At 39.4% G+C, this 23,903-nt stretch overlaps 3 protein-coding genes across 5 annotated transcripts; all 3 read left to right on the top strand.

Annotated features, from left to right (window-relative positions):
• The first annotated feature begins 36 nt into the window (after nucleotides 1-36).
• On the top strand, nucleotides 37-3,997 carry nmnat1 (nicotinamide nucleotide adenylyltransferase 1). The gene is made up of 5 exons (XM_088408922.1): nucleotides 37-88; nucleotides 1,081-1,223; nucleotides 2,127-2,310; nucleotides 2,768-2,892; nucleotides 3,048-3,997. Exons 2-5 carry the CDS (start codon nucleotides 1,109-1,111, stop codon nucleotides 3,446-3,448), a joined length of 825 nt encoding a protein of 274 aa, XP_088265048.1. The 5' UTR covers nucleotides 37-88; nucleotides 1,081-1,108; the 3' UTR covers nucleotides 3,449-3,997.
• Nucleotides 3,998-4,562: 565 nt separating this feature from the next.
• On the top strand, nucleotides 4,563-6,987 carry rbp7a (retinol binding protein 7a, cellular; the record flags this gene model as incomplete). Its single annotated transcript, XM_088436156.1, has 2 exons — nucleotides 4,563-4,709; nucleotides 4,797-6,987. Coding segments are annotated over 2 exons (270 nt in total), but the record flags the coding sequence as incomplete, so codon positions are not given.
• A 267-nt stretch (nucleotides 6,988-7,254) lies between these two features.
• ube4b (ubiquitination factor E4B, UFD2 homolog (S. cerevisiae)) lies at nucleotides 7,255-23,277 on the top strand. Of its 3 annotated transcripts, XM_088408577.1 has the most exons (27): nucleotides 7,255-7,565; nucleotides 8,445-8,664; nucleotides 8,803-8,938; nucleotides 9,053-9,140; nucleotides 9,445-9,589; nucleotides 9,680-9,905; nucleotides 12,079-12,220; nucleotides 12,380-12,480; nucleotides 13,135-13,249; nucleotides 14,076-14,159; nucleotides 14,436-14,492; nucleotides 14,725-14,841; nucleotides 15,006-15,104; nucleotides 15,179-15,292; nucleotides 16,245-16,443; nucleotides 16,598-16,736; nucleotides 16,823-16,922; nucleotides 17,099-17,226; nucleotides 17,322-17,420; nucleotides 18,121-18,356; nucleotides 18,535-18,661; nucleotides 18,759-18,903; nucleotides 19,391-19,525; nucleotides 19,668-19,859; nucleotides 20,304-20,478; nucleotides 21,325-21,471; nucleotides 22,256-23,277. In XM_088408577.1, the coding sequence occupies exons 1-27, from the start codon at nucleotides 7,542-7,544 to the stop codon at nucleotides 22,318-22,320; spliced, it is 3,555 nt and encodes a 1,184-aa protein (XP_088264703.1). In that variant the 5' UTR covers nucleotides 7,255-7,541; the 3' UTR covers nucleotides 22,321-23,277. The 3 variants fall into 3 exon arrangements, with proteins under 3 accessions (XP_088264703.1, XP_088264705.1, XP_088264704.1); XM_088408579.1 differs by lacking the exons at nucleotides 7,255-7,565; nucleotides 8,445-8,664; nucleotides 8,803-8,938; ... (1 more) ...; nucleotides 9,445-9,589; nucleotides 9,680-9,905 and adding exons at nucleotides 10,026-10,497; nucleotides 11,126-11,227; XM_088408578.1 differs by lacking the exons at nucleotides 7,255-7,565; nucleotides 8,445-8,664; nucleotides 8,803-8,938; ... (1 more) ...; nucleotides 9,445-9,589; nucleotides 9,680-9,905 and adding exons at nucleotides 10,026-10,497; nucleotides 11,126-11,242.
• The last annotated feature ends 626 nt before the right edge of the window (nucleotides 23,278-23,903 follow it).

Raw genomic sequence — 23,903 nt, 5'->3', positions numbered from 1 at the left:
GACTAAACCAATCAGCTGTCAGAATGGCATTGTGTCTGTTACGTCATCCCCGGAAGTTAATTATACTGACCGAGCGCAAAGTTGCCAGGTAAAAGCATTTTCTACAACTACTTTGTCCAACATTTTTCTCATACGGTCCACATCTACGGATTTTCCGTATTTGCGCTGGCTTTATTTTTATTTTTTTAAGTTTGCCTAACCATGAAATGCTGCTAAATAGCCCACGTTGATCAGGTTTGGAACGAGGCTAACATGCTAACATTAGCCTGTTTACAATCGTTGCAAAGGGTAAAAACATTTGCTAGGAAAATGGGATCAACGCTTACCCGGAAAGAATATGCAAACGCAAAATATAAAACCGTAGGCAAGATTCGTAATTCATACAAATCTTAGAACTGTGAGGCAGACGTGCAACCCAACCACTTGGCCACGCGTTGCCAGCAGCCACATTTTTATGACAAGTTATTTTTAATCGCATCTTAATAACACATATCTGATTTCTGATCATTTTGTACCACGAGATGAAAAAAAAGAAGGTACTATTACGTAAAATTCTGTGTGTATGTGCAATGTTTATTTGGTTCATTACGCTTTCAAACATTCAAACAATTTTTGTGGAGTGTTGGAAGTTAGAATATTACAATAAAATACAAGACAAGCAAATACATCATTAACACTGTGAATAACATTCTATTTATTGTTCAATACCCCATTGGAGCAGTTATCCAAATTTCGTAGTATACCTGCTGTAGAATGACAATAAAGACATTCTATTATATTCCAGTTTATTCTAGTAATAATGTAATATTAATATAAGACAAAATTATTTTTTTTGGTTATTGTAAGACTCGTCTGATTTTTCATGGGGGAATCATGTAGCTGGTTTTTACTGAAAAATTCATTTTTAGCAGAAGACAAAAAATATCTTATGTGATTGTCTTGAATATATTTGTAGAAAGTAATAATATTAAAAGATGACTTGCTTGCTTTTCAAATTCATAAGCTGAGATGCATTACTTCTTCAAGAAAACATTTTTAATTGTAATTTTCATACAACCTTGACAAATACCTTTTTTGAAGGCTAGCTAACCCTGCTTCAGAATGAGACATGGAAGATGAGAGGAGAACAAGAGTGGTTCTTCTGGCATGCGGATCCTTCAACCCTATCACTAACATGCACCTGAGGATGTTTGAACTGGCTCGAGACTATCTGGAAGACACAGGTTGAGTAACAATTGATGAGTAGGGATGGGACGAGATATCTCACGAAATTGAGTCAATGAGACGAGAAGAGATTTAGATAAATAATGTAATATAAAATAATGCCCGAGATAAAATTTTCAGTTGGCTTTCTCCTAACCAGACTAAGAAAATTAACACTTTAGTTGTACAATTGTAAACATAAACACAAGTCACTTTTGTTACAGGCTCATTTTTCAGCTGGAACTAAGCGAGTTTAACAAAATGCACAAAGCTCATGTTAGCTGTGGTGGTTGGCTTATTATTATTATTTTTTTTTTGTATTGTTAAAAAACTGTCTTTGTCTGACATGCAAACATTTTAGCTTTCATTTCTTAACAGAAAAACCAAAATGGTCACACTGCTGATTCAAAACTAATAAGTACGTCCTTTGTTTCTCTTTCGATTGAATTTTCAATTTCACTTAATGAATCAACACATTATATTTATTTATTTATTTTGAAAATCAAACTTTTCTTTATCTGACATTTTAACAGAGATTTAGACTCTCTCCATATTTTCAATGACACAAAGTGACTTAGACCCACAGAAGACACATTTGACTCAGCCTGATATGTTCAGAAGTGATCAGTAGCAACGGTAACCGTATCATGTGCATTCATTTTTCTGGAAATGGGCGCCATACAAAACAGTGTCAGTGTAATTAAGTGGTGTTATTAGTGCACTCAATTGGCGATTGAACGTGATCCCAGAACAGCATTGTATTTTTGCACTTGTACCCCCGCTAAGAAGATCTCGAGGCATTTTTATCTCATCGTATGAGATCTCGTCCCATGCCTACTGATCAGTTAAGGTTTTCTGTATTTTCTATTGGATGTGGTAACATGCAATCCTGACACAAGGTACCTAAATGATATTTGAGACAGGTCGCTACAAGGTGGTAAAAGGAATCGTGTCTGCTGTTGGAGATGGCTACAAGAAGAAGGGTCTAATTGAGGCTTTCCATCGTGTTAAAATGGCCAGATTGGCAACAGAGAACTCCGACTGGATCGCAGTGGATGCGTGGGAGAGTTCGCAGCCTGAGTGGGTGGAGACGGCCAAAGTGATTCGGTTAGTAAATTAACAACTCTCCTTCAACAGTGTTGGCTTGAAGACAACCCTCGCTGTTCCAAAGTTAGCTTTTTATTATAGAGCCCGTTATCAGCATTTAGAATAGGAACAGTAAGCAATTGTTTCAAAGTTATTGTTCTATCATGATGAAATGTTTATCCATTTATTTATAGTTTTTCCAGGTCTCTGATTATCCTCTGCTGTAGATATATGTATATGTATGTACAAATATTAGCTTCTTTTAAACAATCCCACATTTTCCTTTATAGTAAATGCAATAATTTCTCATCAAGTCACAAGATTAGAAAATTCTATACAGGCATAAGGCACATGCAGATCACAACTCACCAAACAAGCAAACAACTATTTTTTTTAATTATTATTATAGGTAAAGCAGTTTTCCAAAGAGATTTTCATCTTTAATTACTTCAATCATATTTGTTCTGGATCTCCTCAGGCATCACTACTCACAACTAACTGCAGCTGAGCAAGATGGCGATGCTGTAGACACTGTCAAGTACGTGAAAAGGAGACGCACTGAAGAGAATTACATTGAGAGTTCATCATATCACAACAAAAATGGTAAGTTATAGCTAGTGTCTTAGGCTACTTTCACACAGCAGTTCCGATTTTTTTTTTCGCCCCTCAGATCTTTGATGGGCTCTCTTTCTCTTGCTCGCTCTGTTAGCAGAAACTAGTAAATCTGACAAAACCAAAAATGTCTACTCAAATTGCAGATGCAACACAATTGATGCTGCTATGCGGTGCTGATGTCCTGGAGTCCTTTGGAACCCCCAACTTGTGGAAGGATGAGGACATCGCCGAGATAGTGGGCCGTTTCGGCTTGGTGTGCATCACGCGTTGCGGCGGCGACCCCCAAAAATTCATCCAGCGCTCGGACATGCTCTGGAAATACCGCAAGAACATCCACGTGGTCCCCGAGTGGGTGACCAACGACATTTCGGCCACGCATGTGCGCCGGGCTCTGCGTCGCGGTCAGAGCGTCAGGTACCTGCTGCCGGACGCCGTCCTCCACTACATACGCGAAAACCAACTCTACAGCGCCGAGAGTGAGCAGAAGAACGCTGGTGTGGTTCTTGCACCCCTGCAGAAATATGCAGGTGACCCCTCCAGTTAAAAAGTAGCACTTTGATGCTGAACTGGCGTTATTTATTGACGTTCTGACCAGGCTAGGCCAGGATTAGGCAACTTCAGGCCTCGAGGGCCGCTCTCCTGCAACTTTCGATGTCAATAACACACCTGCTTCAAACCATCAGGATTGTTATCAGGCTTCTGCAGAGCTTGCCGATTAGCTATTATTTGATGGAGGAGAGAAAAATCGAAAACCGGTATGTAGACTCTCTAGGACCGGAGTTGCCCACCACGAACAGTAATGGAGTCGTATCTTTGATATGAGCACACAAACGAAATTTCCCATTGAGATGACTTAAATCTGGTCTAATTTATTCCATAGTCCAAACTGTCATCAGCATAAAATCTTTAGTCATTCTACAGACAAGAATTAATTGCTCACAAAAATTCTGATGGACCTCACACATCATTTAATGCACTGGACTTGGACTTGTTTTTACTCAAAATTGAATTAAAAAATGTTTTGTTATTACAAGCGCATCTAAACTTCTTTTCAGTCTTTTTTTTTAAATGATTAAATTATTGTATGATTGTGGACTCATGATAGGACATTTAGCTCTTTAAAATGAAGCCTTTCACTCAGGACCCTTAAACTAAAAAGAACCCGCTCCTGTGGTTCCGAGCACATAAGAAGGCTCACCGAGAATGTCTGCAAGCTTTTGTGGCACATTGTCAGCAATGAAAACTTTGAAGGCTACATGATTGCATTGGGTAAGTTGTTAAATATAATCTTCTTATTATTTTTGCTTTGCTTTGCTAAATTTGTCACCTGAGCATTCTAAATTAGAATCGTTAGGCTGTTTTCCTCAAATGTTTTCCTTCGAGTATTTACATTCTGACTAACCCTGCATTGGTCTCATGGGGAGTTTGAACACCTGTTTTTATAATACAATTTTACGTCTTACTTTGCTGATTCTTTGAACCAGTTATAGCATTAAACCTAAAACACTTTTTGTATTTGTGTTTGCGGAATATAAATGAAGCTGCTGTTTTGCCTCTTTCAGTCAACTGAAATTGGCATCACAGTTGCCCAGGTGGTAACCAATCCCAGCTCATCTGTTTTCTCTGTTTGGTCATGTGACCATCTCAAGCGCAAGTGATGTCAGAAGATTACAAAGTTGATAGAACAACAAGGTGACGGGTACGTTATCAAAACATGCAGCACTTTCAGGAGCTACACGGTGTCCTTCCAAGTGTGTCGGGAGTTTCACGGGTTCACTGAAGGCTTAGACAACAGGCACATGAAGGTGAATACCAGAGATGAGATGAAGGATTGACAGCCGTGTCATTAATTTTGTTTGATGAGCTGTCAATTTCTGCTTTGTGCCACACAGTCACTGGTGAAGTGGGAGGGGAACAAGCTGGTGTGCGAACAGATTGGTGAGAAGAAGAACAGGGGGTGGTGTCAATGGATTGAAGAGGACAGGCTCCATTTGGTAATATTGTGTACTACATAATATTTTGCACTATCATCCTCATATTGTACAGTTTCTTCGACTCCATCTACTCCATAATATGCTCAGAATGTAATGTTATTCATTTATTAGTGGTTCATTATTACTGCCATTATTGCTCTACTACTGTTTTTCATTTTTGTTTTATTTCCTACTTTATTATTTGCTCGATTATGGAGCATAGTATGCTCAGGTAAGTGAACAGAATAAGAATTTCAATGTGTGGTATTACGATGCATATAACAATAAAACTCTTGAAAACTCTTACTGGCGCCCCACACAGCTGTCACAATTATAAATCATACCATATTTTTTAGACCATAAGCTGCAGCAGCAAAAATTGAGTAAAAAATCAATTTTTGTCACAGATAACCTGCACCGTACTGTAAACCGTAGGTCATAACATCAGATATTTTTGCAATAAGATGGTAAATGGAAGTTTTTAAAGAAGTTTTTCTAGGGTTAGGGTTAGGGACACATTGAACAGATATACAGATTTTCTATCCCAGTAGATTGTTTCCTGGTGGCTAGAAAAACCTTGCAGCCCGTGAAGGTCTCAAATCATGAGAAAAGTTTCGGCCTATAATTGGAAAAACATGGTATTATGTTTTTCAGTATTTTTTTCTTTACCATGTTGACAGTAGAGAAATGTATGCGATATTTACAGTGACAAATTTTGGAATTGGAATTTTGGCTCATTAACAGTTAAGAGTACCTTTGTCGCGAAGATGCATTTATTAATAAAGGATTGTATAAATGTATTCTCATTGTATCTCATGTATCTTATTTTTATGCTCTTTTAATTGATTTGTTGAAAATAAAGAACTTTTTAGTAATCTATATACTGTATGTATATATGTAGTTTTGAATACATGTGTAATGTTTTTGCATTTTTAAACATTATTTTGATTATTGAAATAAACCTTTTTATATAGTGTGATTATTTAAGATGTACTTACTAGTTTATGTTTAATTCATGTAACAGAGTCAATTATTTATTAACTGATTCATATTCGACATTTTTTTTTTATTAGGGTCCAAGTTGAGCAGGAGCAATGCCAACTGAAAGTCAATTCTCAATATAAATGTTGCTAGAACAGAAGACCTTACATTCAAAAGGTCAAGATGATGTACAAATCTTTCTGCCCATTAGAACCTCCACCCAGGGCTAGATGCTGTCTTTATTCCACAATTTAGTAACCTCAAAGCCTGGATGAAGGCCAATGTTCTCAACCTTAATGACAGTAAATCTGAAGTCATTACTTTTAGCCACGTCACACCAAGCTCCGTAACCAACATCCTGGGTCCTCTTAATACCAAAACATGCGCAACCGTTAGAAACCTTGGTGTCCTACTGGACAGTGATTTCAAATTCGACAAACGCATCAGCTCTGTTGTTTAAACCAGTTTCTTCCAGCTGAGGCTCCTTGCCAAAACCAAGACTTATCTTGCTAAAACCAAGACTTATCTCACACTGGCAGATTTGGAGGGTGTTATTCATTGCTTTATTTCATCAAGGTTAGATTACTGCAACTCCTTGCTCGTTGGCCTCGACCAGTCCTCAATCAGTCGGTTTCAGCTGGTTCAAACCGTAGCTGCTCGTCTCCTCAGAAACATTCCCACATCACTCCAGAATAATAATAAAAAAAATATATATATTAATGATGACCTTCAAAGCCACAATGGCCCGGCCCGCCCTTACTTAGCTGAACTCTTGCACCATCATACCCCTGTTCGAGCACTTTGGTCTGCTGACCAGCTGCTGCTGGCTCTGCCTAAAACTAGGCTTTTCTCATGGTTGGCCGAGCATTTGCAGCAGCCTCCCCAAGGCTCTGGAGCAGTCTGCCACTGTTCATTAGATCCACCCAGACCCTTGTTGCTTTTAAATCCCTTTTAAAAAACGTACTTCTTCTCACTTGCATTTAATACGCCTTGAAAGCTGACATCCCTGAAGTGCTGTCTTATCTGTGTCTTGGCCGGTTTGTGTGTTTTATGTGTTTTTATGTTTCTATTTGCACTTTTGTTATACTGTACAGCATTTTGGTTGACTACGGTGTTTTTAAATGTGCTTTTATAAATGAATTTGACTTGACTTTTTGATCAATGATTGTTTAATTGAGTACAATAAAATTTGAAACAGATTAAAACATGAATTGTTATTTTATTTTTAAACTCACTTATCAGACATTTTAAAAATGTTTTTCCTCTGATCCCACCTACAAATGTCTAACTAAACTGTGCCATTTATTTTTCCAGTAAACGTACAAAGTCAACGCTACTACGTTGCTCCGCCCACTGTGACGTAGTAAGCCACGTGACAACCAGTAGAACCAAAATGGCCGCTGTTGTATTTTGACGTGTAATAGCTAGCGACTTTTCTTTTTGTTTCACTCTTGACTAGACAGAAAAGCCCAGCCAACAAGAGACTTTTTGGACTCCCTCTTTGTCGCCAGTCCTCGCGCAGTACTGTCCTCGATTTTATCTTAAGACAATCATAAGTGGCACATTAGTTGAACGAGTAGGACTATGCATATCTAGTTCAGATTGAGGCTAGCTAGCAGGTTCTGGCTGGCACATCTAGTGCAATACCTAAAATTGGGATAGCTGGTTAAACTTTCAGCTGCGATGGAGGAATTGAGCGCAGATGAGGTAGGAAAACGCATCAATGACGAGTCCGTGTACGGCTGAACGGCCATCGCTTATTGTTAACAGAGAATACTTAGTTAAATTTCCTCAAATGGGGTTAGCGACTAGCTTCATGCTACTTTTAGCTAAGAGGCTAATAGCGACAAAACCACACACATTGAACCTCGACGATACCACAGATGAGTGCATGTCAGCCACAGAAACTATACAGCGCGTTTAAAAAAGCGAAAGTTGACGTTTGTCGGAGACAAACCGCGTCTGTCATCGCTGGTTGTTATTTTGCATGGTGGCTACGGTCGTAAATTAAGCAGCTAACGCACTGCTGATAGCAGACAAAACCTGATGACCAATTAACATGATCGAGTCAAATGTAGACATTTGCTCTGAGTGGCAACTGTCTTTGTGTTTTTCTTTGCATGCCATGCACACCGTAACATTTTGTATTTGTTTTCGTGGCCGATTTTAGGATAGCTGAAATTGCTGAACTTTTTTTGCGAATACGAGATGAAGAGCTTTGTCTTTGACAACATCATATTTGGAAAGTAAAAATGCAGTTATATTAAATTTCATAATAATGGAACTCATTTCGATTCATTCCAGTGTGCCGTGACTCTCAAAATGATGTGTTAGCAAAACAAGTTTCAATTTATTCATCTGAAACGTTACCTATGCATAAATAACTAAAACGATACTTTTTACACAGTCTAGTTATAATGCATTTCTGTTGTTCTGTATGCAACTTATCGCCTTGTGATTTTTGAATCGGCGTTCACTGAACAGCACAGATAACGAATTATGTTTTTATGTTAATTTATTTGTGATTGTAACTTTTCATTAAAAATTCACAGTTGACTTTGTTGTTCTTTTAACTGTTCATTCAAGATTCGCAGAAGGAGATTGGCACGGCTGGCAGGGGGACAGACCTCACAGCCTAACACGCCTCTCAGCACCCCCTTGACATCCCCACAGAGAGAAACTCCACCGGGACCCCTCCCTGGACCCTCAGGTGTAACATCTCAGCCCCTACCACCAGCTGCCTCGCAATCATTAGGGCTCAATGCTCACAGCGGTACGCCTGCCACATCCCCCATTGGCACTACTGGTAAGACAAACTTCGATGAAAATAGTTTTGTTTTTCCTCATTAAACAGGACTTTTTTGTTTTAATGGTTTGTTACATCTTGTCTGAAATATTTCCTCCTTGTCTTCAGTGTGCTCACGCGTGTTTTGCCTTTTGCAAGGTGTGGCTTATGGCAGTCAAAGTAGTGAAGGTGTGAGCTCCCTTTCCAGCTCTCCCTCCAACAGCCTTGAGACTCAGTCCCAGAGTTTGTCTCGTTCACAGAGCATGGACATAGATACCGCCTCTTGTGAAAAGAGGTAATCACATTTCACAGTGATTTTCACTGAACAGCGAACCATGAATGGACTTGCTAGCTTTAGATTTATATGGTACAAAAGACTCAATGAAATTGCACTTGTGTTTTCTTCTAGCATGTCCCAAGTGGACGTGGACTCGGGGATCGAGAACATGGAGGTGGAAGACAGCGACCGCAGGGACAAGAGGAACTTGACGGAAAAAGTACTTTTTTTCTTTCTGGGTTTATGACTTTCCGTCACTGCTTGCATAAAATGAGGGTTTACTGTAATTTGTTAATTACATTTTTCTGTGCGTGTTGATAAATCAAAGGCACATATTTGAGTGTTTATTTTGGTATGCTGTCAAAAAAAATGGATTTTGAAAATAAGGTTTACTTATCTGTAGGAGATCTTCCTTATCGGAAGCACCGTACATAAGCCTTTTTCTGTGACTTTTTTACCCTGGTGCAAGTCAAACTGTCTATTGCCACATCTTGAAATGGCTGATTGAACCCGTGCACCCATAGGAAAGCTCCGCAAACTCTGATGTCACAGAAGACCAGGCTCTGCAGCTCATTTGTAAGATCCTGCGCGTTTCATGGAAGGAGCAGCATCGAGATGTCATCTTCCTCCCCTCTCTGGCTGCTGAATTCCAGCGTAACCCTAAAGATGGTAAAGCAGTGATGTTGTCTTTATCTTCAAAAAGGCTTTTTTTTAAGCGGGCCTCTGAAATTCAGAATTTCTCATTTTGTTTCATTGCAGTGTACTCTGATTTCAAAGACCTGATCGGGCAGATCCTGATGGAGGTTCTCACAATCTCAACCCATTCCCCTGTCCACAACCCCTTCGCCAGCTTGACCGCCACCTCACAGCCAATTGCAGCTGCAAAATCTCCAGACCGCCACCTGACATTGATCCAACCCTCCAGCCAAGGTGGTAGCCCCATGGGCCCCGGTGCAGGGTCCTTTGGAGCCAGCTCTCTGTCAAGGCAAGTGACACCGCATATCACATCATCTGTTTTTGTCACCCAATTTTTCCTAAAGACTTGGATTTGCTCAAGTATTCCAGGTTTATTATTATTTTACGGTATATTGTCATGGCAATTATAATGTGATCAATATTGTCCACAGCCTTTATGGGTGTAGTAGCTCTTACCCAATGTCTGTGGACGCAGCCAAGAGGACCTCACCGAACATCCCCAGTCCCAGCACTCCCTCTGTGCCTTCTACACCATCTACACCACAATTCCTTGTTCCGCCCAGCCCACCTCCTCCCACTACTCCCCTCAGACAGTCTCTCAACCCTCCATCCGCCCCCGTGCCCATCTCCCAGCGTTATCGACCTTACTCTTTCTCATCTCCTTGGGCAGCCCCTTCCCCATCCAGCCCAGGACAAAGAGCTCTTAGCTTTTTTGCACCTTCTCCTAGCCCAGCAGGCCCCACTGTGCCCCCCAATACTCCAATTCCTCAGCCAATACTTAGCACCCCGTCCCTCTCCTTAAGTTCGCTTCCTGTGGTTCCGCCTTCTCCCAGAACAAATGCCAGGCAGGCCGCCTTTGCGTCAAGGATCCCACCGTCTAGGTATTTTTACCATTCCATTTGCATGTTTGTGTGTTTTGCACACGCAAGCCAGCCGACTAAAATATTGACCCTTTCTGACTTGCCTTTAGGCTTGGAATGGATCAACATAGAAATTACATTTTAACAGATTTAATTTGATAGTTATTTAACATCCCATATGAACCGAACGCTTAGTTTATATATTTGACAATGAAATAGTGAAATAGATGATCAAGGGAAATGGCCGCATAATTTATATTCATAGTCAAATGATTAAAACCACTTGCACCTGATTTGCGTCAATATGGTTTGACAACAAACGCTGCCTTAACACATACTTTGCTTACATACTGCTTGAAAAAGAGAGTTATTGCTTTCCAAATAAGTGCTTTGCAATAATGTAGATTTCTCAAATGGAAAAATCCGCTTGTTCCTTCCTCTTCTGATCTAGCAGCTCATATATTAAATGTTCCAACAGTGTGTCAACACGACAACAAAAGATTAATTAGCCCTCAAGTAGCGCCACCCCCATTACGTTCCTTCATCACACAAAATGTGTTCTTCAGTTTTCATCATCTTCCCTTTGCTTGCTACTTTTCACCCTTATCCAATCTGGATCTCACTCCTCTTCTTGTTTTTGTCACGTTAGCCCCTTGTCCCTCCTGTTTGCAATCTCTGACATATCTCAGGACAGCAGCGATGAAGAGTCAGAGGAAGAGGAGGATTTTGCGCGGGTTCAGTTTGGGTCCAGGTACACCGCTGCAAGGTGTGTGTGTGTGTTTGCGTGTGGCTGCTTGCTCAGCAAAGGCCTGCTGCATGCACCAGTGGGCCTCGCCACTAACTGAGCGCAAACACACTGTGGCAAATCGGTGGAAGATTAACAAAAGCAGGCTCGACTCCTCAAGAAGGCTTTGTGTGTTTTCACCTGTTGGGTTATAAAATTATCGAAGTGAAATGCATTTATTTATTAATTCTACTTTTGGAATGCAGTATATTGGAAAAACGATTAGCACTTATGCCTTACAGTCCTGTGTGTTGTTTTAATGTCTTATCATGTTTATGCATGTAAAAGGAGTAATGACTCAATCGTTGCAAAATGAAATTGGATGGCAACATTTTCTGGTACTGCTATGAGAGCAAATCAGGACTTCATTATTCAGAACAAGTGGCCTTAACATTACATGATTTAACATCTTAGGTGTTTTGCTATGTTTGAATGTGTTGTATCACAATCCTTTGCCTGTGTTCCCTGAATAACTAAAGCTGATGTTTCTACCTTTTATAAGGATTTATTTTGTGCTTTGAAGGAGCTCACATACACAGGTTTTGCTGTTGCAGCTGACCACTAATGGCCTATGCATTAGCAATGACAATCTGCCATACCAATTGAATAATAGCAGCTGTTTTTTTCTGCAATGGTGTTTCGTTCTCAAGATGGTGTGATGTCGTCACTAATGCCTCTGTGTGTTTCTTGCAGGACCTTTGACTCAGAGTTTGCACTTTTTTGCAGCTAATGGCATCGCTCAACCACTGTGGATGTTTTTTTTTTTTTTTTCCTACAGTGTGTCCTATGTTTAATTTCTCCTGTTTGTGTTTGTTTAGTCGTGGTGCATGTGGAGGGTCAGCGTCTTGCGATTTGACCGACGACCGCTTCACCATTGAAGCATGCAAAGAGACTGAGATGCTGAACTACCTCATTGAGCGCTTTGAAAGTGTTGGCATGGAGGAGAGGAAAGCTCCTAAGGTATTTGGAGCGGACAAATTAGACGTATCTATGGCCTTTTAAGATCTGCTGGGTTCCTACCTATTTTTCCCCCCTCAGCATTCAAGAAAGCCAATCAATTGATGTCACTCTCTTTCTAAATATGACATTTTAACACTTCTGTCTTTATTTTTCTCTCAGATGTGTAACCAACCAAATGTCAGCCAGCTTCTTAGCAACATTCGCTCTCAATGTGTCTCTCACATTGCCCTGGTCCTGCAAGGCTGTCTGACCCAGCCTCGGTAGGTTTTCCTGGATCATTTCATGTCATCGGGCGTATTTAGCCTCATCAAGTAATACCATTAATCTTAATGTCCCAACAGTGCCTTCAGCTAGTGATGGTCAAATGGAGCCACTTATAAGCTCATAAGCCACTTTTAATATATTTTTTTTTTGTTCCTCTAGCTGACACATTAGGTTTATAGACGCAGTGGATATTTAATGTACTTTCATTGGAATAGCTTTTATTTATAATCCAAGCGCTTCATCTGGAGCGCTGAAAGTGCACTGAAACATCACAAGTGGTTCATGAGGCTTCATTTTCCCATTACTACCTTCAGTGTCATTGTGAATATGGCACAGTTAACAAAAGTCTAATGATGCTTAGACCTAACAAACACAGTCATTCTTTATCTATTGACAATTATTTTTAACCCTGGTTTTCACCACATATACTGTGCAATCTTTTGTATATATCACTTGTGCAAAACGTAAAACTGCTAGGCTGAGGTTCACAAACAGCAACACCGTGGCTCCCTTTTTCTGTCTCAAAATGAGAGGACATTATGTCCCCCATTTTTCACTGTCTCCATAGCGACTCAGCTTTCCTTTTCCCTCAGATGCATTATTTATATATTTGTACAACAATGCTTTGTCTGTGTGTTTGCTACATGAAGGAGCCCTCTCCAGCATTCTCTGCTGGTACCTTACATGCTGTGCCGGAACCTCCCATTTGGCTTTATCCAGGAATTGGTGCGCAACACCCACCAAGAAGATGAAGTATTCAGACAGGTGCGACCTCTAATTGGATTCTCCAGTATGCAGCTTGAAAAGCACACATTTTTATAGAGCTTATCAAAATCTTCAGTGAAAGTTGGGCTACACAATCAAATTTTAATTGCGATCACAATATTTGCTGTCACGATTAATTAAGCTGATCCTAGGTGATATTAACATTTAAAAAGACGGCTGTACATGTCAAATCAAGCACTTTGTCATTCCACCACCTGGGCACAATATTTCCCACGTGTTCGCATGAAAAAAGCTTCTGCTATTCTCACACTAATATACAGGTATTATTTACCAGTGGGAAATGGGGTTGAGTTTTTCACCTGATTCCTAATGTATACCGTGCTAACTGTCAATTGAGAAATGAATAAATTAGGTATGAAATGACCGCAAATTACATTTTAACTGCTAATTGATTAAAATTTGCATGAAAGTAAATAATGTGCTTCGTTCTAAGTAGGCTTCATTTTTTTAATTGCTTTGCACTCAGCAAGTAAGTTAGCTGTGTTACCCTGTATGCCAAGTTTTTGCCATTTGTTGGGTGAATTTGTTTGAATTATTTAGTTTATTTAGTTTAGTTTATTGTTATTTTATAAGTGTCAAGCCTTAAAGCCTTGGTTATATACTGCTTGTTTAAAAGAAGGCGAATAAACAGAGACATGTTTGACCGAACATGCTGAATAATTGTGAATGATAATCACGATTTCAATACTGACCAAAATAATCGTGATTCTTATTTTGGTCATAATCATGCATCCCTACTGTTATGTATGGGTTACATTCTGGAAGTTAACACATTTGACAACATGTTTGCTTCCTTCTTTCTCAGATCTTCATTCCTATCCTTCATGGGCTGGCTCTTGCTGTGAAAGAATGTTCCTTTGACAGCGACAACTTTAAATTCCCCCTCGTGGTAAGACCTTAGTTTTTTGTGACTTACTATAGTTCAGATAAAGGTCCAGATTTGCTTGTTGGTCAGTTTCCAAGGAGCTTAGCTGTTGAGCAATGTGGCGCTGGCAGTTTGACACACAAACCACCTGCTCTATAAACATTCACATCCAAATATGTAAAATAAAGTTCCTGTTGGGTTGCTTATTCTTTCTTTTTGGAAAAACCTTGCAAACTTTGCAATTATCAAAACATTTTAGGTAAAGTCAAATGTGTGTTTGTCTCCATTATGTGTTTGCAGGCATTGGCTGAGCTTTGCGAAATCAAGTTTGGGAAGACTCACCCTGTGTGCAGTTTGGTGAGTGCATAGCTCAATGAGCAATCACTATGTTCTTGTGCCTCAGACTGTTCTACTAATGCACTTGTAATGTCAATGGTTTCTCTTGAGCCATGAGTGGCAAGCCGTCTTATTGCTTTCCTTTTGTTTTCGCTATTTTTCCAAATTATTACTTTGCACATAATACACAACTCTGTGCACTTCTTTTAGCACACTCAAAAATGTGCTTGGATTATATATATTTCCCCCACAGGTAACTTCACTTCCTCTGTGGTGTCCGAAACCTTTGAGCCCAGCATGTGGCAGAGAGATCCAGAGGCTATCCTACCTTGGCGCTTTCTTCAGCCTCTCTATGTTTTCTGAGGATGACGTAAGTACTCCGCTCGTCCATTTTCATTTCCAAGCCTTGCTTTTTTTTTCCCAACAAACCATTTCTCGTATTGGTTGGTGCCTGTCGCACAAATTTTTAATACCAATTAGTGCAAAATGCACTTTACAGATACTTAATGTCTTGATGACCTCCATTTCTTTTAGACTAAAGTAGGAGACAAGTATTTCTCTGGTCCGGCGATCACCATGGAGAACACTAGAGTTGTCAGCCAATCCTTGCAGCACAGTCTGGAGTCGGCAAGGGTGAGCTTCTGCCTCAACTTGCTGCCCCTCCCATTACTTGCCTAATTTTTCTGTTATGAATTATTTATTTTCAGGGTGACTTGTTTAAAGTCCTTCACAACATCCTACTAAATGGAGAGACGCGAGATTTAGCCCTAAATTACATGGCAGCTTTGGTCAACTACAATGTTAAGAAAGCTCAAATGCAGGTAGGCTTTGTTTTAATTGTTATATTCCATGTTCTTCTTATTTGTGTTACACTCAGCAGAGAAGGCACTACATGACATACTGTGACACTGTGACAGCCAATACGATGTCTGATCATATTTTCTGGCTTTTCTATGATGATGCATGATTGATTTATCCGTAGAAACATTGACATTCACTTATTTAAATATATTCTTATTGTGGATGGAAATGCGTGTGGTGTAAAATAACACTGCTCCAAAGTGATGCCTACTATATTTAGGTTATCTTATTTTGTTACACTGTACAGCTGGAGTGGATGACTTGTAGCTCCAGAGCAGCATGTGTCTGTCTCATCCTTCTACAATAAGTTTGAAAAGTAAATATTTATTTTAAATTAGTATTTTAGTTCTTTTTTTTTTTTTAAGTCTAAATTAAACTGAAACTTTGATTTATTCTTGCTCATGATATGCCTCACAGCAGCCATTGTGTGATACCTGGCACAGGAAAAAAAAACTGTTGAGCTTTAGGTAGTGTCTCCACCCCCCAAGAAAAAGTAAACGTTTAAGCCCATGTGCTACATGAACTATTAAAACAAACATCATTCACTTAGGCTCGCAGATGATAGCTTACAATCATGTGTCAAGATGAATGCGACATCAAAACATCCTAAATGTGCCGATCTTGTGCACTCAATTTGAAGAGCAAACATTACATTTGACAGCTTAAATAAATGTAATACAGTATATCAAGTGGCTATATTAATGCAAAAATAAATTTTACATTAAGTGAAATTGACCTTTTTAGATCACATTGATCGCTCTGCATACTGCAGGCAAAAAAATGATGACAGCAGAGAGCATGTTGTGCATCTTTGGACCACTGCAAACTGCAACCCCAACAATAAACTGGTAAATGAAGACCTCTGACAGACCGACCATTTGATATGTATTTGTTCACCCTCCTGTCCCTCAGACCGACGACAAGCTGGTGTCGACAGATGGTTTCATGCTCAACTTCCTGTCAGTGCTGCAGCAGCTCAGCATGAAAATCAAGTTGGAGACTGTAGATCCTTTCTACATATTCCACCCCCGTTGTCGCCTTGTCGTCAGCCCAGAGGAGACGCGTCTGAAAGCCACGATGGAGGAGCTCAAGAGCTGGCTATCTGAACTACGTGAGTTTCCGTTGCCCAAAGTCATAAGACGTAATAACATCAACTGCATAATAATTGCAAATACAGTATAGTAAATCATGTTACACAAAGATTTTTCCATTATTGTGGCATATTTTCATAGATGTATTATATATTGTATATATTATACATACAGATGAAGATCCCACCAAATTCTCTGAGCCAAAGTTCCCCACAGAGTGTTTCTTCTTGACCCTACATGCCCACCATTTGTCTATCTTGCCTGGCTGCAGGCGCTACATCCGCAGGTTGCGGGCAATTCGTGAACTTAACAGGTAAATGCTAATGCAAGTTAGCTTAACTGGTTGTTGTGGTTTTCTGAATGCCTTTTTACAATATTGAATGTATTCTGCCTCATTAGGACTGTAGAGGAGCTAAAGAACAGTGAAACCCAATGGAAGGACTCTCCGCTGGCCACTCGCCACAGAGAAATGCTCAAGCGCTGTAAAACCCAACTCAAGGTTGTAGTTTTACGTGTACAATTTGTCTTGTATTCTTTGATTGCACTGTGTAGCACACTGTCGAAACATCTTTGAATAGCAAAGAATGCCTGTCACTGCTGAAACATGCAGTACTGCATTATCTTGTACATTGGCACTCAAGGGTTCTCAATGGCATTTGACTCCTTCCCTGTCAGAAACTGGTGCGAGCCAAAGCATGCGCTGATGTTGGTCTTCTGGATGAGAATCTGCTCCGCAGATGTCTGCAGTTCTACAGCATGGTCATTCAGCTCATTCTCCGTATGGTAGACCCCGCTTACCCAAAGTGAGTCATAGGACTGTAACAGAGGTGGCTTCACGCTCTCGCACAAGCTGTAATTTAAGTTATTTGGTTGACCACATACTGTCCTTTTTTCACAGCATCACCCTGCCGTTGAACCCTGAGATTCCTAAAAGCTTTGCTGCGCTTCCGGAGTTCTATATTGAAGACGTGGCTGAGTTTTTGCTTTTTGTCGTGCAGTAAGTTCACAGTTCATTCCTTTATAAATCAAAAATGTGCTGTCAAGAGAGAGGAAAAAATTGAGATTCATTCATCAAAATCTCTATTTTAGTGATCTCATTAATCTTTTTTTAATCCCTTCCAAAGTTTATTATAAAACCCCTCAATCATTTAAAATTTTAGATGCATTCTCTTATTGTGGAAGATGAAAAGATTGATATACAATAGAAAAGTGGCTTTAGTAATTTATTTTCTATAAAATACTTTAACAGATGCAGTTTTAACAGTTTAGCTTCTGCTATATTCGCAATTAGTCCCAAGTGCTGGCTGCAAACTTGTTCCAACCATCAGGAGGAATGGTGCTGTTTCTTTAAAACCCCCTAAAATCGAAAGCGTCGTCCATCCGGTCGGTCACAGGCATGCTCACAAGTGGGGTGCTCTCGAGTTCAGTTCGGCCTTTGCTGCGGCTCGCTACGTTAGCATCTTTGCTTCAATCGTTAGCTATATTTTTAATGGTGTTTTCACATGTGTAGTAGTGTCTCTTCACACAAATAAAAATGACCGGTTGGTACTCCTCCTCCAAAGAAGCTCACTGAACTGTGTTTGTTTGCAAATATCTAATAATGTAGATAAATGTGGCAAAGTACTTTCAAATAAATACTGTATATGGTCATGCTGATTCACACAAGAAAATGTTTCTCTTCTTGCACTTTCTTGCAGATATTCTCCCCAAGTTTTATATGAGCCTTGCGTTCAAGACATAGTCACCTTTTTGGTGGTGTTCATCTGCAGTCAGAACTACATCAGGAATCCATACCTTATAGCCAAGTTGGTAGAAGTTCTGTTTGTCACCAACCCTGCTGTGCAGCCTCGCACTCAGCGCTTTTCAGAAATGATGGAGAACCACCCCTTGTCCATCAAGCAGTTGGTGCCCGCTCTTATGAAGTTCTACACTGGTCAGTGCATATGATTCCGAAGATATTTCTGGCAGTTTGACCAGACGATTGTATTTTTAAATGACAATTTGGTTTCCATTTGCATGTCATTTATTCTTATATTCTATTCTAGAATATTCTATATTCTATATTGCGTACGCCTGCCGCTGACTATTCTTTTGTTGTCTTATGTGACTAGATGTTGAGCATACTGGTGCCACCAGTGAGTTCTACGATAAGTTCACAATAAGGTACCATATCAGCACCATCTTTAAAAGTCTTTGGCAAAACATAGCCCATCACGGCACATTTATGGAGGAGTTCAAGTGAGTTGGATTGCAATGTGCAATTTATGATTTCTGGAATCCAGTGACATGAACAACATAACCCCATTTTTGCATTTTCTTGTTCACTTCTCTTTAGCTCCGGCAAACAGTTTGTCCGCTACATCAACATGTTGATCAATGACACCACCTTCCTGTTGGATGAGAGTCTGGAGTCTCTGAAGCGTATTCATGAGATTCAAGAGGAAATGAAGAATAAGGATCAGTGGGATCAGCTTCCCAGGGTTTGTACTCTGTTTCATATTTTACTCAGTAAGGGAGGTTGGGCTTTGTTCACCAGCATCTTTTAAAGTGACTTGATTACAGTTTTTCTGATAACGCTTAATGGTTGGGAATTTTTACCAAGATTTTCCTCTTAAATTCACTTATAATGTATTCATTTTTTTTCTTTCTTTTTTAATATAAAAGCTTTAACAAATTCTTATCAATGTCATCAGTTGCTGTTGTTGCCCCCCCTCTATTTCCCACTTTATTTTGCTTTAAGAAATATTATTTGAGATTTAATAAATTCTTCTAGGCGCATGAAATATTTTTTATGAGTCTTTATTTTTCTACTTATGTAAATGATCCAATGCTTACAGCTTTATCCTCTCTGTTTCATATCAATATGTTGCCGATTCTCTACCTATCAATAGAAATCCCTTGTGAAATATTATCACTTAGAAAAAAAAGCATAACAGTGTGTGTTTGTGCATACCTGGTCTTATACAGGACCAGCAGCAGAGCCGCCAGTCCCAACTGACTCAGGATGAGCGGGTGTCACGCTCCTACCTGGCCCTGGCCACAGAGACAGTTGAAATGTTTCACATCCTCACCAAGCAAGTCCAGAAACCTTTCCTCAGACCTGTGAGTATCTGTAGTTCCAAATTGTTTTAGATAGACTTAAGCGACAGGGGTTATGCGTCTTTCATTTCATACAAAATCAACCTTCTCTGCCTTGATGGGCATACAGAATTGGACAAGCAGAGTCATGGTCATGTTCTTGCAGGAACTGGGCCCGCGTTTAGCTGCCATGCTGAACTTTAACCTCCAGCAGCTCTGCGGGCCCAAGTGTCGGGATCTGAAGGTGGAGAATCCTGAAAAGTATGGTTTCGAACCCAAGAAGCTCTTAGACCAGCTGACTGACATCTACTTGCAGCTAGACTGTGCCCGCTTTGCTAAAGCTATAGCAGACGACCAGGTTGGTGACACTCCATTCAGCTGAATGCAGTGAACATTTTTAGATGCTGTAATTGTGTTTGACATGAAGGAATGAACGCAAAGGGAAGCATATGATGAATTACAGTCAGAAAGACATGAGAAAATAATGCTTTTCCTCTACAGTAAGCGTGTCAAAAATAGTTTCACCACAGGGCACATTGTGGTTATGGTTGTGGAAATGTGTAATGTTATATGAAGTATCCTAATTACAATATCAAGCACTAAATATATGATAGCAAATCATAAAACATGATAACTGTAGAACTTTTAACACCAGGCTCCTTACTGTAAGTTGCTTTTTGTCTGCTTTTTTTGTCGTTGAGTTTTTGGGAATAATACATTGTCGTTTTTGGAGTTGCGTTACTGTGTTCAGTTCTTCGTCCCAGTGACACCCATCTAACGTTCTGCTATCTTGTGTGTGTAGCGGTCGTACAGCCGAGAGCTCTTTGAGGAGGTCATCTCAAAGATGAGGAAGGCTGGTGTCAAGTCCTCAATCGCCATTGAAAAATTCAAGCTGCTATCCGAGAAGGTGGAGGAAATAGTGGCCAAGAACTCCCAGTCGGAAATGGACTACAGTGACGCGCCTGATGAGTTCAAAGGTCGGTGTATGAGCTGCTTTAGTCTCTGAGTTTGTTTTGTTTACTTTCACATCTTATTGATACATGTTGAAATGCTACTAAAAAAAAAAAAGATATATTTCCTAATTCCCTTGTCAAGTGGATCTCTAAACGCTCTTTCTCTTCTATTACCTAATGCCATTTTTTTAAAGTCAGCAAAAGTACCACAATGCTAGTATACATGTATTAATCTTAATTAATCTTAATTAACTCGATCAACATCATCGAGGGAAGATTTTTCGTGGGGATATGGTTAGGACATTTTGTTTTGCAGTAATGTCTTAAATATTCTTCTAAAGTTTTTGGAACTCTTAAAAATGCATTACAGACTATGTCTTGCTTGAGAAAAATGGATTCTAACTATATATGTCGTTCCCTATATGTTATTAGATATTCCATGGCCTTGTAATGAACCAAAAGCCTTGACTGTAACTTTTGAATAGCAGACATTTCCAGGGGATTTGCCACCCCATAAAAGTCATATAGACAATTTGGACAGCGGCTATCCTATAACCACAGTCTTATTATACTCTAGAAAAAGAATGTGGCCTACATACCTCCTTTGATTTCCCAATAAGACTGCCATGTTCAACAGGAGTGTGTCACACATGGGGAACAGCGGGATCGGGTTTCTGTACACTTAAAATTTCCCACGCATCTTTCTTTTAAGAAACTTACGTCCCATTTGTGAGCTATCAAGTGTGAGAACAATAGGTTAGTTTCTGTTAAGGATTATGTGTTCCCGTTATTTACTCGTTTTTGATGTGTGCGGGGCTTTTTTTTTTTTTTTTTTTTTAATTCATTGTCTTAATTTTTGTTTTTCCCAAGACCCTTTGATGGACACGCTGATGACCGACCCTGTGATGCTGCCCTCCGGGAACATCATGGACCGATCCATCATCCTTCGTCATTTGCTCAACTCGCCCACAGATCCCTTCAACCGGCAGCCTCTCACTGAAAGCATGCTGGAGTCAAGTAACTACATATATTTTAATTACATTTAAAACGGGAAGAATTTGATCATATATATATAAGAAACCCACAAAGAATAAAAACATGTGAAAGACGCGAGAGCAGTAAATTAATCGTCTTTTTTTTTTTTTTAAATCTCACACGCTAGGCCACGCCCATGAAGGCACACACCTGTACAAGTCATACCCCACACTTATTGACGTGACTTTAGGCTTGTTCCAACACACAGTAATTATGTTATTAAAACCAGGACCTTTCTTACATCATCATTTTTTTTGACAATACAGTGCTATTTTTCCTTATTTTGAAAAGTGGAACCCAGGAGTGTCGCTAAGTTTTATTAGGGTTAAACTCAACAAATAAATAAAATGTTTAGTGTTAATTCAGTCTGTTTTTAATGGATTGGAAATAACACAGTTGATACGTTTTTAGTAGGGCTGGGTAAAAAAGTAAAATCTCAATTTTCATCAGTCATTTCTGCACGAATATAATTTTAATTTACTATATTCTACAGTTATCATATTTAGTTCAATTTGATTTATTCCAAAATGAAAATTTGTGGAAATTGTCTTATGTAGCGTAGACTGATTTAAACCTATTCATAGCTTGTGCAAAAAATATGCTATTCACAGCGTGTGCTTGACTATCTTAAATACCACAGTAATGTCGCTCCTAACTATTATAAATGTGTCTTGTGAGCTACCCTGCAGCTTGACACTTACAAAATGTTGATTTTATGAATAATTTTCAAACATCCTTCTCACGTGTGTTTGTATTGATCCCACAGTTCCTGAACTAAAGGAGAGGATCCACACATGGATGAGAGAGAAACAGGGAGGACGACTTTCCTAAAGACTTGATGTCAACAACGCCTTGGCCTGCTCTCCATATTGAAGTCATCTGGCTCAGATCACCTGAACTCAGCATCACTGATACCAACGATAACCCACATACATTTTTATTTGTGCCCTTTTTACCCTACCCTTGCCTTTAGAGTGATCCTTAACACATCATAATAAAGTTCAGAATCCCTTTTTTTTTTGGTTTGTGTTGAGAATTTGTGTATACTGCATATGTATATTGAAATATATACATATATTTAACAGTTATGGTGTTTCTAAGGCTGCACAAAAGAGTCGTCATGACAAACAGGTTTGTTTACCAGAACTGCATATTGGGGACTCCAATGAATAATTCCTTTATGGTCCTTGTGTGTTTTGTAATAATGTGTATGTGGGCGTTATTCGAGAATTAATGTTGCTTTTAGGTTGGAAGTTGTAGTAAGCAAGACTGTGACAATGACTAACTTGAGTTGGTATAAGCTGGAGTCCCACAGCTTCACAGATGTACCACCTGTGCTTGTTGTAGGCAAAATTAAGGCGGTAGCTTCATCTAAAATGTCTTGTTTCCTTTTGAGTGCATTCAAGTGTAAAAGGCATTGATGTATCACCCCCCCCCCCCCCCCCCCCCCCCCCCACCCCTCCAGTTCTTTTTCAGTCACTTTTACCCTGCTGACTATGGCAAACTGAATCGGCTTCTTTTTGGGTGCACGGCTGCTATTCCAGAACCCTTCAACCCTTGAAGACCAAGTAGCTCTCATAAACAAGCGAGTTGGTCGATACATGATGGAATGTAGCATGAGCTCCAGCAACATCGGAACACCTTGAAATCACGTCTAGAGATGGTCTTTCGCTCTGTAACGTGAGCTTGCTGACCTTAACTGTACAGCGAACGAGCTCCTCTTAACTACACACAATGCGTTTTTGGAAGCTAGGATTTTGAACTGAAAATAAATGATAATGCACATTATTCCGAACCGTGTGGTTGTTTTGGCACATTTTGCTTGTGATTAGGTTGGATTCATGTAGACTTGAAGAATTGAGTTTTCTTGAGGAAAAATAGTTTGTTTGCATTCAGAACAATTGTATAATCTTCATGTATCCTGTTACAAATGTCTAATATAAATAACATGTGGCAGAGTGACAATGGGCCTAAGAAGCAGAGCTGTCAAACTTAATCAACCATTGTAAAAAACAGAAGTTATCACTGTAGCCATTGTTTCACTTCAAAAGATCCAAATCCTCAAATTTCAGTTTCTTAATCCAACAACCAAATTATCAGGATTTCTTTAGTCTATTGTGTGAGTTGTTTGATTTTTTTTTTGTTTAATCAAAAAAGGTCATTTAATTTTACTTTGGGAAAACAACAACCGAATCATTGACCAAATCAGTTTAAAAAAAATTGCGTACATCAATTCCTCGTGTAGTATTTTAGTTTTATTAATCACTTAAAAACAAAATAGAGAATGAACTATATATGAGAGAGAAAAAAAACATTTGTTACAGTATCTGACTATTCGACCAATCAATGATGTAATTGACAGAATAATCGAGCCCTGCCCTGATAAGAATATTGCATCAATGTGAAAATGGAAG

Source organism: Hippichthys cyanospilos, chromosome 2 (genome assembly GCF_059441005.1).
Source record: "Hippichthys cyanospilos isolate Australia breed blue-spotted pipefish chromosome 2, RoL_Hcya_1.0, whole genome shotgun sequence".
NCBI lineage: Eukaryota > Metazoa > Chordata > Actinopteri > Syngnathiformes > Syngnathidae > Hippichthys > Hippichthys cyanospilos.
The sequence above is the reverse complement of the archived record's forward strand: the minus strand, read 5'-3'. Positions and strand labels throughout refer to the sequence as shown.

Bases quoted from the DNA above. Each gene is read 5' to 3' on its own strand.
- nmnat1 (XM_088408922.1), top strand. From the start codon at position 1,109: ATGGAAGATGAGAGGAGAACAAGAGTGGTTCTTCTGGCATGCGGATCC. The intron at 2,311-2,767 runs GTTAGTAAATTA...GGATCTCCTCAG, and splicing joins GAGACGGCCAAAGTGATTCG to GCATCACTACTCACAACTAA. The intron at 2,893-3,047 runs GTAAGTTATAGC...CTCAAATTGCAG, and splicing joins ATCATATCACAACAAAAATG to ATGCAACACAATTGATGCTG.
- ube4b (XM_088408577.1), top strand. From the start codon at position 7,542: ATGGAGGAATTGAGCGCAGATGAG. The intron at 14,493-14,724 runs GTGAGTGCATAG...TTTCCCCCACAG, and splicing joins CTCACCCTGTGTGCAGTTTG to GTAACTTCACTTCCTCTGTG. The intron at 16,737-16,822 runs GTAAATGCTAAT...CTGCCTCATTAG, and splicing joins GCAATTCGTGAACTTAACAG to GACTGTAGAGGAGCTAAAGA.